Here is a 14490-nt window from a genome sequence, read left to right on the forward strand (position 1 = left end):
CGTACCATACAAATCCCCGTTCACTCATGCGGAATCTTCTTTTGGCGTTTCTCCATGTATGCGTGTTATTTAGCTCATCTACTTTCTGCCTACTCTGCATCTTATTTGTTGATTTTGTCGCTATTACCAGCTGGTACTAGCTAGCTAATGCGGTTTAGGAAACCAAAAACAAGTGCACAAGTTCTAAATTCTACCAAGCACAATTTCCAAGCGGAGGGAACCGTTGTGAGAGGTGTGGGCATGTGTCTTGTGTGTTTTCGAAACGCACATAAGTACCTGGTCACCTTTCCTTTCCCCCTATTCTGTCTACTCTTACTTGTCATTAGGAGGTGGTACGGGTAGCTAATGCGGTTTGGTTAACAAAGAACAAGTAAATGCGCAAGTGCTAAATTCTATGAAACACAATATCCAGGGAGAGGGAAATGAGAGAGGTAGCCTATGCCTGTTTGTTTGCGGCATGGAGACACACGTTGTGTTTAGCACTTGCATTCATATGAGAGGCTTGTGTGATCAGTAGTGAGCCTGTGTGACTAGGCTTCATCGGCGATAAAATTGGTGCTCTGCGCTCATGTGCATACGATATTAACGAATGAGTGGCTTGTACGTTTTTATCCGCGCGTACGTTAGCTGTCTCACAAGTCAGTACACATGCTAGGCAGGAAATAAGCGATGTGAAGCTAATCTCCCACGAAAACATATACGACGTTGATTCAAGTGTCTAAGGCATCGCGCAAGTGTCAAGATTATGCACATGAAGCAGGCAGCAAAAGGCCGAGTTAGGTAATAGATAGGAAGGTTTTTGGCTTAGACCTCCACAGACTGTTGTGGCTCCGCCCGGGGTGGCGTACCATTTATGTATGCGCAAATTACAGTGTTACCAGCTGCACTGCTTATGCAAGCCCTATGTGTAAGTTGTCGTGGACTAGGTGGAGGAGGGTTGTCGCCGATTCGGGATCTCGTCCAAAGTTAGGAGCAGAGACTGCCACTGTTCTGGGCTACAGACTTTTTACTCATTTAGAGAGGAGCTGAAGGAGGAATTTGGAGGAAAGATAAAGGAACGTCGGTGTAGTGCTAAAAATCGCTAGCCTTTTATAGGAATTTTTCCCAATAATGTTCTCGAGAACAGAGCAAAAGTCAAGCGAAACTTCAATATAAGAAAATATCAGTGTAATAAAGGTACAAAATGGAAGTCCTGACATTTTAAAGATGAATAAGGATTATTCATAGAAGGAATGAGAGCGAATATTACATACGGCGGCTCCATAATGAAAATTTTGAGCTCCACTTGTTGAACATTGCACGCAGACCTTGAGAAAATGGTGATATACTGTAATTGTCAACAACTAAAATTATTACTGTAAACAGACGCTAAATAAGTTCTGCGCATCATTATGTAAAGATTTGCTTGAATTTAGTCAAAAGTTTTGTCCTCTGTTCTTCACGCACATATTCCCCAGCTTCTGTGTGTGTCCGATTTTTGCAAAAAAATTGGGATATCTCCTAATGATTGTATCTGTAGCAGCAGTGTGGAAGAAATACGTGACCTGAATATCCGTTCTTCACATAATTTTCCTCGATGATCGATCTTCTTGTTTCTTAAAGTGGTTTTCCACCCTTCCTCGTACATTTATGCATAATAACGGTTGTTTCATAGTGGTAATCGTGGTCAAAAGTCCTTTTTCATGAAGGCCTCATCAAGGAAGCGAAAATTTTTCAATGGAGTCCGCGAAGACGCAAAGGGGACGAACGAGAGTTCACATTCCAAAACCGTAATTCTTTCGAAAGAGTTTGAAACCCAACTTAACGCGTTTCTTCAGTTGAGCGACAACGAATGCTGCCCGCCATTACCAAGCGAAGCAAACGACGAAAAGAGTAAAAGGATCTTTCACGCTGTTTGAGTCGGTAATACTGCACCCGTTGACGGTTTTTGTGCCTAAGGCAACGTACCACGATTTTGACCTGGTGCGGCACCCACTGCGATAGCGTGAAGTCGCGCGCACTTAGATTCGGCGCGTGTCCAAGAATGGCGCATTGCATCGATCGTCGTGAAAAAAAGGTGAATTCCATCCACGCGGATTTTTTTTTTGCGACGACTAGGAAAAGATGAGCGGAACCACGCTAGGTCCCGTAATCTGCTGCCAGAACTCTAAACTTTCGCTGTGGGTTTCGTCAAAGTCGTGATATGCTACCCGCAAAACACCAGTGGCAGACATGCACAGAACTCTTGAATCGAGTTCTCTTTAAAGGCATCACCCCACGAATCTGGAGTGGTACGGATTTCCGGTGGAGTATTCGTATAAGGGATCGTAGATTATTGAGAAAAGGATGATTACGCCCATTTGTTCCTCATTGCCGTAGAAAACGGCCAGGAAGATACGGCTTCGAGCGTTCCGGCGCACTATTTCCCACAAGGAGTTCGATTGGAGCGCGTCAGCCTTGTGCACGCGTTCATCTTTCGGGCCGTTTTTTACGGCAATTGGGAAGAAATGGACGAAATCACACCCCTCTCCATAATCTACTATCCCGTGTACAAATACTCCACCTGAAATCCGCACCACCTCAGATTCGTGGTATGCTGCCTTTAAATACGTGGGAGCTCATCAGTTTCTCGAGAATGGTAAAAATAAATAAGAAGTGACCGGATTCTACCGCACGTCCATAAACTCTGAATTCACCACACTTGGAAATTGAGGATATTGGGATTTCTTCGCGAGCAGAAAGAGTCAGGGATGTAGCTCACGATTATGAACATAATCGCGCCTAATTGTGACTAGCATTCGTACTATAAATTAAAGTTTTAGCATTTTGAAACAAATGCATAGTGAAGTCTTCCCCGCGAATCGGAACACTTACACTTTTCAGACTTGCTTTGGTGAACAGATCTTCCACCAAATCCCAGTATTGAATGGGACAAATACTAGGATAAGGACGAAAAATCGTCACACCATGCGTGATTTCATGGAAATAAATTGAGTTAAACTGGAGCCTGAGAGGTTATCGGTGCACCAACAGGGTGCAATAGTTCCGAGCAGTTTTGTCAAGAAAAGTAAATGAGAAGCTGTGAACCGTTTTATGGCTGTAACAATAGCGACGCGGGTTTATCACGCGTGTGCACGGTCAACCGTGCTCCGGATTTTCCAAGTGGATGCTGTAAGAAGAAAGTGGGAGCAAGGGCATTACGAAAGGATATATATTTCGTATATTTTATACCATCATTGAAATAAAGTCGTGTAATTCTTGAATAAATAATCTAGAAAAACTAGGAACTTATACAGCGAAAATGGTTAAGTTCGGATAAGGGTACGCAAGCTAGAAAATGATAAAAAGTTCTGATTTTTTATAGTCCTGGCGTGCTTTGCCGCAATAAAACTTGACCGAAAGTCTTAGTTACCTTTTGAGTGATGAATGACTTGTCTGCGACCGTCTGATAGCTGCATCTACAGTCCACAAATGAAGCCAGCCTCCATGCCAAAATCCAACTCGAAGTTCTCAGCACGAGACTGCCTAATGGGTACATTGTACGTAATATCGTACCACCAATACCTAAATTTCGCATCCTTCGAGTTGCTCGAGCAGGCGTCATTCGTCCCTAACACGAGCAGAAGTTGCACAGATTCTTCCCTTTTGCAATTAAAGTTTCTTTTCTGACAGGCTTCCTTTCCACTGGTTCAGCGGTCTTCTCTTAATGACACCGCGTGGAAACCAGTAGCGCTTTGCTATAACGGGGTAATCACTGGAAATCATCAAGTGTAAGGCCTTCTCTATTTTACTTTCTTTAGCAAATGTGACGTTGTTTCCATCTTCAAGCGTTTTCGTAGCATAGAACTTAAAATGTCTTTTATCCTGCTCTCTGAAGCGAAATACCACATATAGCAGTATCCTTGTGACACGTCGTTGAACTCGTTTCTCTCCTCTCTCGTTTGCGAAAGGAACGAAAAGGCTACTAAAGGATCACACCTTGATCACCTTGACTCCCGTTGATCTTCGAACTGGTCGAGCGGCGCCAGTAATTCTTCCATTTGTCCCGATCGCATGCCAGGGTAGTCCAGTGGTTCCTCCTTTCGCGTGGGACACGAAGAACATCATATTTTTCTTTGAAGGACATCGTGAAGAAATTTGACCATCGGGTCGGTGGTCTTCCTGTAGTGCGTTTAATACCCAATCGCTCACGGCTCTGGTCCAACGGTTACCATTAAAGCGCATCACGTGTCCGGCCCACCTTATTTTACTTTCCTTGGCAAACGCGGCGGCGTCTCTAATCTTCGATCGTTGACGTAGGAGGGAACTTCGAATCCTGTCCCTCACTTGCGTGAAACGGGATACTCCTAGCATCACTCTCTCAATTGCGCGTTCAATGACGCTCACCGCGTTTTCTTCCTGCTTGCGAAATGCCCAGGTTTCCGAAGCATAGGTCTAAGCAGGAAGTACGGTGGTGTTGAAGAGGTGAGTGTGGTGGAAGGTGAGCACAGAGCCGGATGTTTCTGGTCTTCTTCACTACATCCTCGATCGTGTTCAGTTCCCGACCCAGATAAACGTAGCTGGTGCATTCGGATATGTTCGTTCCGTTGAGCGTGAATGGGGCATCCGAGACCCATCCGTTCCGCCTGAACATCGTCTTTTGTAGATTCAGCTGAAGACCCATGCATCCACATGTTTCGTCGAATTCGGTCAGCATTCATTCAGCTTGGCTGATGCTAGGTGTTACCAGTACGATGTCATCAGCAAAGCGCAAATGGTGTAGCTGCCGACCATCAACCTTCACTCCCATGTCGTCCCATTCCAACTTTCGCATTGCGTTCCCGAGGGTGGCTTTGAGTATTTTGGGTGGAATTGTATCACCCTGTCGGACCCTCTTCTTCATTTTAATGATGATGTTCTTGTAGAATGGCGAAATTCCGGTCGTGAAGTTACTGCACAACTCTCGAAGTACCTTTATGTACTGAGTAGGGACAACTTGGTTGTCCAAAGCTTCCACGACCGCTTCCGTCTCAACTAAGTCGAAGGTCCTCTTCAAGTCGATGAAAGTGAGACAGAGCGGCATCTTATACTCTCGTGATACCTCGATGAGTTTCGAAACAGTGTGAATGTGGTCAATCGTGGTGAATCCTTTTCGAAACCCTGCTTGCTCGCATGGTTGTCCTTCATCCAAGACTTTTTCAATCCTACTAATAATCACTCTTGTAAAGAGCTTGTAGATGACGGACAGTAGGCAGATTGGACGATAGTTGCCAATGTCATGTAGATCTCCCTTTTTATACAACAACACGGTCTTGCTGCTCTTCCACTGTTTAGGAACCTTGCATTCCGACAGATAACGTGTGAAGAGCCTCGCCAGGGTGTTGATGAGTACTGGCGGAAGACTCTTCAGGTGTTCTGGTCTTATTCTGTCGGGACCGGGTGCCGTACGATTTCTTACCGACATGATAGCATGTCGTATTTCGGACGGGAGAATCTCTGGAATGACTTGTCCATCTTCCCTCAGATGGTGAGGAGGCAAGTGGACATGGCTGTCGAAGAGATCAGAGTAGGAGTCGTAGATGATTTTCTCCATCCCCCTTCTCGATGCAATGGTTGTTCCCTTTAGGTTCCGGAGAGCAGTCATTCTCGTCTTGCGACTGGCGAAGTCTCGACGGGCATAGCGGATACTTCTCCCCGCCTCTGCAGCTTCAGCCAGCACTTCTGCTCTTCTCTCTTTAAGGTCTTCCCTTATCGCCTCTCGGCAAAGCCTTGCGAACTCGGACGTGAGTTCTTGGTTCCCTGCGGCTCGTGCTGCTCCATGCTGGCGTATCAGCTCAAGAGTTTGAAGAGACAGGCGCCTCTTGGTGGTTTTAAAACTCTCAGCCTTCTTCGCGCAGTCATGAAGGTGTTCGACAAGCCGGTCATATTCCTCGTCGATGTTGTCCATTGCGGAATCTTTCCAAAAGCCGGCTAGCGTAGCGAAGAGATCCCAGTTGATGGTAGTCCTGGGATTTCTCTCTCTCTGAACTTGGCGGCTTTCTCTGCTCTCCTTGTGAAGGAAAATCTTCCTCGGAGGAGGCGATGGTCCGATCCCGTATAGAACTTTGGTACAACACCGACGTCCGTCAGGCAGAACCTTTTATTGACGATGATGCGCTCTACTTCATTACGGTACCCTCCACCGGGTGACTCCCACGTCCAGCGTAGAGAGGAGGGCTTCTGGAATTGCGAGTTCCCATGGATGGTCTTAGTCGTCATGATGAACTCAGAGAGCCTCTCCCCCTGGTCATTCCATTGTAGGCCGTGGGTCCCGATGTGAAGTTCCTCCGGCGTTCTTCTTGGGCCAACTTTGGCGTTGAAATCGCCAATTATGACCTTGTAGAAGGCATGATCTTCTTGTTAGAACTTCTCCAGGTCCATATAGAAAGCTTCGACTTCTTCTTCTTCTTCGTAGCTTGATGTTGGAACGAAAGCGACGAAGATAGTCAAAGCTGGTGTTGGAGCACATCTTTTCATCAGCAGACATCCGATTCGGGTCGTAAGTTGTTCGAAAGAGTCGATGTTCTTTGCCATACTCGTGTTGACGAGGACGTCAACTCTACCAACACCTCTACTGTCGCATGTTCCTAAGAACAGTTCTTCTCCAGTTTCATATACGGCATTGAGAGAGTGACGTCGTCTCGTCTCGGTCAGTCCGACGACGTCGTGCTTAATCTTCTTGGCTTGCACCATCAGATCTTCGATGGTCGCTTCCGATGCATGCGTACGTGCATTATAAGTACAGATCGCCATCCTAATCCTTTTCCGTTTCGGTAGCCTACATGACTCCTGCAATCCTGTCCTACCTGGCGCTACCGTACCAGGCTTTCCTCTGGAATCAGGAGACTCTTTTCTATTATTGTGTTTTGCGTAAAAAATTTTAAAACCCATGGGCAGGTTGCAAGCCTCTAGTCCCATGAGTTTCTGGGAGAACTTCCGTTCTCCCGGAGTGGAGCTTATTTGTTGGAGGCGTCTCCAAACCGCCTCCATTGCACCTTCCAGTCATTTGATTGCAGGCTTTTGGCCGGACCGACGTGCGGAATACAAGGATGTCATGAGTCAGTCCTGGCTCAGCAGAAACAGGGAGTCCATCCCTTGAATCCACCTGCGTCTCTATGCAAGCACAAAGTCGCTTTTGGTCCGCGATTAGCCCCCTATCCGCAAAAAGGATAGATGAGAAGAATGGTGGTGTTACAGAGATGAAAACGTAGTCGGATGTTTTTAGGCTTCTTTACTACATCTTAGAAGTTTCGATATTGTTCCCTAACTACTGCATAACTTAGATAAAAGGGAATGATAAGAAAGAATTGCATCAAAGTAGTGCATTAAAAAATCAGAAAATAAAATGTTGTGGGACGTCCAAAACTTTCATAATGCATGCTAGAAGTATGCACGTTAACCATCCCTGGTTTAGAATTGGGGAAGTCCTGTCGTTATTTGTCATACCTGTGCTGTACAGTAGTAAACCAAAGACGTCTGATTTGAAGTAGCCAATGCGCACTTCCACAACGGTTTGCCGTTCCATTGGTGCGTCGAGGTGATTCTGGGCGTAAACTACTGCCGGGATTCACCATCATCTTGGCAAAATGTCGCAAGCTGTCTATCTGACCCACACAGGTTGGGCGACCAACTGTGGTGAAAGCTTCGCTCGCCATGGATGGGCTGCTTAGTATAGGAAAAAGTCTTTCTGCTACTCTAGCATGCCCACCTCCTCAGTACCCTGCACACCAGGCCCTGCCATCTCAAACGGTATCGACCGGTGGAAGGGCATAAAATCTCAGGTTGTGCAGCACGTCCTCAATTTTGGACCGATGTGGCACGTGCACGACTCGCCATGGGGACTGTCTCAGAATTTGTATTTAGAACCCGACCACAGTGTTCGCAGAAGCTGACCTGCATGCCCTTCTTGAAGCTGCGGAGCGTATCAAATTGCACGTGATTGCTCTGCAGAAGGAGTGACGCATGATAGATGAATGAAGCCACACCCACCATTCACGTAGAGAACTTTCCGTCGCTAAGTGTAGGCGGAGCTGGTTTTGTTGTGAGCCCATCTGTCGTGCATCTTCTTGATTTTCACGAGATCCTATCGTTTTTTGGCTATTCCTCGCCTCAGCCCTCTGCGACGAAAACTCATCAGCATCATCAACTGCTACTCACCTACATCAGTAACTGTTGAATCCGAATTGGACGCGCACGAGGAGCCGGAGGGATTAATCCGCAACGAGCAGTCCTTCTACAAATCCCTTGTTGGGAACTCCAACGTAAAACAAGGTAAGGTAACAGAAAAGGAATACCGTATCGGAAAATTTGGACTAGGAGAGCAAAACGAAAACGCGTTTCGCCGAACTGTTGTCTGCCGGTCCTCTCTTTCTTCTTTTCATGATAAAAGATCATCGTCGATGAACATGCGAATCGGCCAATGGTACGACTCGTGCGGAAATCGACCACATACACACCAACCGGGTGTGGTGTCCAGTTGACGTCTTGGTAGTGCCATCCTTTTGTAGTGGTTTTGATCACCGTCTTCTTCGTGCGGACATATAACTTAGCCACACGATGGAAAAGAACATCTGCTATCGGCAGCGAAGGAGGGAAGAAGTCGTATACAACAATTACATACTCGAAGACTCCTTGTCCCAAGGTGATTGAGGACCCAAACGTGGACGACAAACTGCTGCTTAGACGACTGCGGTCTGGTGCTAAACGTGCCTCAAAGCCGCTCAGGATAAACCTGGATCAAATTTCAAAGACCACCAAGGAAATGTTGGAAAGAAGGACTCTGAGGTTTCATCCGAATGCATCGCACATTGAGCGGTTAGTAGCAAACGTTAGCTGCAGAAAGACGTTGCAGGAGGATCTTTCAAAATAAAAGCAGAGTAAGATTCTGGAAGCAGTACAATGAAGAACGTGTTTAAACAAGTGCTGCAGGGACCTCCCCAAATATAATATTCCGCTAACAGCCTTCTTTTCTGAAAACGGGATTCGCTCACGAAGAGGTTCTACTCGAATTTTTTCAGTTCGTGGACTCTTCGACGTCGACGTCAATCCCGATCATTTCCACTTGTAAAATACCACAACGAATTCTCCCTTCGGAAGTACGAGTCGTTTTTAGGAACACGAAACCTGGCAGAGCCTCCAGACCTGATTTTATATCAGAAAACGTTCTTCGGGCTGGTGACCATCCACTTCATGTGATTCTAACGACTCACATGACGTCCTATCTTACAAAGAAAGAGATCTCAGACCTCTGGAAAACCTCGCGAGCTGTTCTTAGTCGTAAGAAATGTGACCTTTTTAAAGAAAAGAACTTTCAGAACTATCATCCGATATGCTTGATGATCGTCTTGCACAAACTATTCTAAGACCACTAGAATAAGATCATTCTCACATGCATATCTAGGACGTTGCATGAAGTTCAGTCTCAAGAACAAGCTGGATTCTAGTGGTCAGGGGTTTAACTGCATGGACTACATCTGGTCCGTGTCGAGGATAATAGAAGTTTGCCAGGAGTACCGCCTACCCTAGTTCTAACGTCCGCCGACTTTGAGAAAGCCTCCGACAGTGTAGAAACGAATAAAATTTGGTCAGCGTTGGTCGATCACGGTGTAGACGGTCGTATATGAGGACATTACCGGATTGTTATAATTGGTATACAATCGATGCATCACTAAGATGCAACTTTTCCACCGCCCCCTCACCATACCCATTGAAATGGGGTACGACAAGGCTGCATTACAGTGGATAGTGAAATCAATTGCTTGGAAAGAAAGGGGCATACGTGTTGACGGAGAATTCCTCTCGATCCTCCGCTTTGCGGACGACATCGGTCTCTTTTCGAGAAGCATGACTGAAGCACAGACGATGCTCAATGAATTGAAAGAACCATTGCAATGAATAGGACTGTGAATAAACCGAAAGAACACACGTCTACTACGAGGGCGGAGGGCGGAACTTGACGGCTCCCAGATAGTAAAAACTTCGTCATACGTCTTACTTGGAGTTCTACGAATATGAAAACAACTTGAAGAAAGAACTAAATAAAAGGATAAGAGTAGCATGATCGCATTCGCAGCCGTCAGGGAAGCTACGGATGAACTGACGGACCAAGATCTCCGTGCTCTGTTACTCAATCTGTTTGACTCGGCAGTTATTCCAGCGCTCTGTTACGCAGTGGAGATATGGGCAGACACTGCTACCACGTCTAAGAAGCTTCTCACTGCCTACAGAGGCCTTGAATATTTATTCATTTAATTGTCTGTTTATTGAAAACACCTGCAGGTGTGCCACAAAACAAAAACAAGATGGAACAAAGCTCACTAGAATTTCGCCTTAATTTTACACAACAAGACTGGCCTTTCAAAGCACAAGGAGTAGTGGGATAGCAGGTCGTTCTCGTGCTACAGAAGGTACGCGAGATCTTTCTTTCCAGACCCAGAATACTGCGGTAGTTAAAACAATACCATGGTCTGGACCAACTTAAACTCGAAAGGAGGAATCCGTCAGGGACCTGGGTGAACGGGTGGCGGACCTCAAGCGCAAGGGCTCACTAACTTTGATATCCTTGAGCGGCTAGCCATTACTAGGAGAGAATAACGACCAGTTATAAGGACGAAATTGAAAAGGACCATATCAAGGCGGAATTCCAGCTAGCTAGTGTTATTATGAACAACAGAAAGAGAGGAATCAAAACTTTGAGCTAAAAACACATATCAATCCAATGCGTATTGTGGTCGCATGTTAGAGAACGAGCTTGCTCCACGCCTCTGAAACAATGAGATTTTACGCCCTGCTTTTATCTGGAATGGGTAGAACATTTATTCTGGATAGCATGCTTTTGAATATCTTCGGATTTGGACTAGACATAACTTCAACCGGAAGTAGATTAATCCGACGCGCAACTCTGCAGCAAAAGGAGTTAAACCTAGCTGAGAAGAGTTTTTGTCTGAGTTTAGAGTGGTGCAAACTGAAACTTCCTGTTCTCCCGCTTGTTGGTCGAAAAATCCAATACTTGCTTGACTTTAGCTTAACTCCCATTCGTAAGATGCAGAAGCCCAAAACTAAATCGTTGACCACTCGCCTGTACTTCAAGCTCTTTAGCGCGTCAAGCCGAATTCCATAGGAATGAAGTGTTTCGGGGTAACCCGGATCGGGGAAGCATCTATAAAAAACCAGCTTAGTGAAAATTTGTTGTACTTTTTCTTACTTTTTGACTTTCAGCAATAGTTTTTACACTGGCGTGGTGTATTCTAGATGTGGCAAAACGCATGTCTTATAAAGAGATATTGGTTAATCAGGGTCATTAACGTGCACGTTCCTCATAATTACAAAAATAGACAACAGGCCTTTTTCGGTGACTAAGTGAAAATGAGTGGAGAAGTCGAACTATTCATCATTTATTACCCCAAGATCTCGAACTTGCTTTTGATATTGAAAAGTTGTTGAATTGCAAAATTAGGTAACCTGAGGAGCCTCTGCAAAATGCAAAGCTTCTGTTTTGGAGAGATTTAAGGAGATCCCATTTTCTTGAACCTGATACCATTCTCTGGATTGCTAGGGAAGCCGTGTTGTGAGCAAAAGTTTGCTCGTTAGGTGAATAGGAGAAAAAATTTTTTGATGTCGTCTGCGAACACTTGAACTTTACGAGAAGGATCAACGATATATGGAAAAAAAACGCTGTAGTGTATCCCAAGAGATGCTAAACACCGTCGACGGAGGCCGTCAACGAGATGGGGTGATGTGTTCGCCACATGCATGGAATGGCTGAGAGCTCAGCTAGATACCGTTCAAGAACCTCTTCAGCGTTACTCAGGAAACTTGAGAGCGTCTTAGTTGACAATGGTGAGCGGAAGAAATGAGTGGAAAAGATGCTGAGGCCTGCACGAACGTATCTAACCACTTAAGTAAGTAATTCCCATGTGCGCCCACGCTACCTCAATTCCACTGTGGACCGGAGCCGCCAACTTACATCTTTGGTAGTGCAAAGTAACGATAATTTGCTCTTCTGAGGTGACATAGCGTCAATTGCCTGATTCACAAATTGTTGCGCCGCGTTATATTACGCATTACACGACTTTTGGGGCCGCTTATACGAGTCTGGTTGCTAGCTGCATGTGGTGGCCCTGCTTTAACTAAACGCAATCAGGCGTTCGAGTGTACGCGTTGGGAACGTACGAGCTATATAACCCGGACTGCTATATGGGGAAAGATTCCAGTACATTGCAAAAAGGTGCTGTCGTCCAGCACATCACCAAAGCTCATAACCTGGAAAGTCAGCTGCCTGAAGGGAGCACGAGATCTTTGGCAAAAACCATTCGTTTCGTCACGCTGAAGCGCCGAACACTACCGAGTGAACTCCAACAAGCCGCACTATCCAGACTTCTACGATATCTCTGTGTGCCTTTTGCTGCACTGCAGGAAACTCGCATGAGAGATCGGTCAGTCATTAGTATCCATAATTACACCATATAATGCGGCAATGCTGATGAAATCAAAGTAGATGGCTGCGCGATAGCTGTGAGGAACGACTACAAGAACCTGGTGGAGGAATTCGGCTAAACGTCGTCTAAATGCGCTTTTGTACGACTGCGGGAGGACGTGAACTGTGGATCGTAAGTGCTCACGCACCTACGGAAACCGCTGAAGACAACAACAGGGACGCCTTTTATGATGAACGTTGATGTCTAAAATACCCAGCCGCAAATGCTAATATGGGACTCGAACAGCAATCCGATGTGCTAGGAAAATGGTATTACCCAGCGGATAATATAAAATAAAAATGAAAAAAAACGTCGGACAACGGTGACCGTCTGGTCGACTTGTGCGAACGGACGCCCTCTACGTTTAAGAGGAATTATCGACGCCATCAGCTCACGTGGCAGGGAACAATCCTATTAACGCCTGAAGAGCAGCGCAAGCGGAAGATGAGGACTCTTAAGCTTCAGCTCAACTACGTTCTGGCGAGGAACATTCCTCAGTCAGATATCCAAAAATCTAGAGCTGTTTGGGACGTCGCGTTCGTTTCTGACCACCGTCCAGTTCTTTTCAGCTTCACCATACGGTTCCACAAGAGAAACCGAGCAGTTCCTCTTCAACCGAAAAACGACATGGCAGGTCTGAAAGACGAAGAATGCAGTTCCACTAACGTGTGTCTATTCATGTTGGAGTACGGACCAGGAAGAAGCTCAGCGATGCGGATTCCTTGACCGAGTGCACCCAGGACGCTGCAAGAGAAACGATTCCGGTTCTATTGCCGCGGAAGAAGTTTTACTTTGCATCTGCGGAAACAAAATCCACGTACAATTCTGTTTGTGTCGCGCGCAGCACTGATGACTTCAACCAGGAAAAGCGTCTTAGAAGGAAGCTGCGTCGTCAACTGCAACAACACCGCGATAACGAGTGGACGCCAAGAGCGATGGAGTTTGAAAAGGCGTGGGAGGACAAGAACTCGCGGAGAGCCTGTGATCTACTAAAACCGTATAGCGGCAAAATGAAAAGTTGTTCTTTTGTCCTCAACACTGCCAATGGAGGAGCTGTCGGTGAAGCAACCCTTTCAATTTGGAGGGAACACTTCAAGGCGTTGCTGAACCGGTAAGAACCGTCAGCTTCTGATTTCGAGCACGTTTATAGGCCGACATATGCGATTAACAAGGAGCCAGGAACCAAGTCGGAGGTTCTAGTTTGAATTCAAAAAATGAAGAATGGAAAATTTGGTGGAGACGACGGGATCAGCGCCGAAATGCTAAAATATCTTCCTCTACCTGGGCTTCGACAAAGACCATCCGTTCAATGTAGATAGACGAAAAGATACCTGATTCGTGGAGGCACGCTAGGTATCATAATTCCACTCCATAGGATGTTATCCGTCACGGACCTTGGGAGATATCGAGGAATCTCTTTGTTTGTGTTCTGTACAAGGTTTTTGGGCGGATTATCCTGGACCGATTTATTGAGCATCGCGAAAAAACAAGACGCGACGAGCAAGCTGGCTTTCGTCCTTTCCCATCTGCAGTGCACCACGTGTTCATCGTCAGGAGAGTGATTGAAATCTGGCAGCAGTATTCGAAGCCAATGCAACTAGCGTTTCTGGACTTTGAAGCCGCGTTCGACTCTCCCCACCGAGACCGTCTTCTCAACGCGCTCCGCGCCAATGGAGTATCAGGGAAGTTCGTTCGATTGCTTGACGAGATGAATCAACGAACAACTGCTGACGTTCGAACACCAGCCGGATGTACAACACCGTTTGAGGTGGTAACTGGAGTAAGACAAGGGGCAGTGGAAGGACCCTTCCTGTTCAATTACGCCATCGACGACATTATGCGAACAACAGTTGATCAGTGTCCTGCCGACATTGTCTTAACACCATCAGGACACCTCTTGACTTATCTCGAGTGCGCTGACGATGCTGTTATATTCAAGAAAAGCAGTACCAAACTTCAACACACAACATATACGTCCTGATAAATACAAGCAGATGTGGGTCTCTTCGAGACCTCG

At 46.1% G+C, this 14490-nt stretch overlaps 6 protein-coding genes across 7 annotated transcripts; 2 read left to right on the plus strand and 4 right to left on the minus strand.

Moving 5' to 3' along the window:
* Window positions 1-3951: 3951 nt before the first annotated feature.
* On the minus strand, window positions 3952-4332 carry RB195_007208 (uncharacterized protein; the record flags this gene model as incomplete). The annotated part of the gene is made up of 1 exon (XM_064180719.1): window positions 3952-4332. One exon carries the CDS (start codon window positions 4330-4332, stop codon window positions 3952-3954), a length of 381 nt encoding a protein of 126 aa, XP_064037569.1.
* A 29-nt stretch (window positions 4333-4361) lies between these two features.
* Window positions 4362-4646, minus strand: RB195_007209 (uncharacterized protein; the record flags this gene model as incomplete). Its single annotated transcript, XM_064180720.1, has 1 exon — window positions 4362-4646. One exon carries the CDS (start codon window positions 4644-4646, stop codon window positions 4362-4364), a length of 285 nt encoding a protein of 94 aa, XP_064037570.1.
* Window positions 4647-4675: 29 nt separating this feature from the next.
* Window positions 4676-5905, minus strand: RB195_007210 (uncharacterized protein; the record flags this gene model as incomplete). Its single annotated transcript, XM_064180721.1, has 1 exon — window positions 4676-5905. The coding sequence occupies one exon, from the start codon at window positions 5903-5905 to the stop codon at window positions 4676-4678; it is 1230 nt and encodes a 409-aa protein (XP_064037571.1).
* A 452-nt stretch (window positions 5906-6357) lies between these two features.
* Window positions 6358-6987, minus strand: RB195_007211 (uncharacterized protein; the record flags this gene model as incomplete). 2 transcript variants are annotated; one of them, XM_064180727.1, is made up of 1 exon in its annotated part: window positions 6358-6987. In XM_064180727.1, one exon carries the CDS (start codon window positions 6985-6987, stop codon window positions 6358-6360), a length of 630 nt encoding a protein of 209 aa, XP_064037572.1. The 2 variants fall into 2 exon arrangements, with proteins under 2 accessions (XP_064037572.1, XP_064037573.1); XM_064180726.1 differs by having other exon boundaries at window positions 6358-6750.
* Window positions 6988-12192: 5205 nt separating this feature from the next.
* Window positions 12193-14454, plus strand: RB195_007212 (uncharacterized protein; the record flags this gene model as incomplete). The annotated part of the gene is made up of 4 exons (XM_064180728.1): window positions 12193-12431; window positions 12992-13107; window positions 13161-13584; window positions 14028-14454. 4 exons carry the CDS (start codon window positions 12193-12195, stop codon window positions 14452-14454), a joined length of 1206 nt encoding a protein of 401 aa, XP_064037574.1.
* RB195_007213 (uncharacterized protein) lies at window positions 14065-14454 on the plus strand (the record flags this gene model as incomplete). Its single annotated transcript, XM_064180729.1, has 1 exon — window positions 14065-14454. One exon carries the CDS (start codon window positions 14065-14067, stop codon window positions 14452-14454), a length of 390 nt encoding a protein of 129 aa, XP_064037575.1.
* Window positions 14455-14490: the final 36 nt, after the last annotated feature.

The sequence above is a fragment of the Necator americanus genome, chromosome I, assembly GCF_031761385.1.
Source record: "Necator americanus strain Aroian chromosome I, whole genome shotgun sequence".
Taxonomy (NCBI): domain Eukaryota; kingdom Metazoa; phylum Nematoda; class Chromadorea; order Rhabditida; family Ancylostomatidae; genus Necator; species Necator americanus.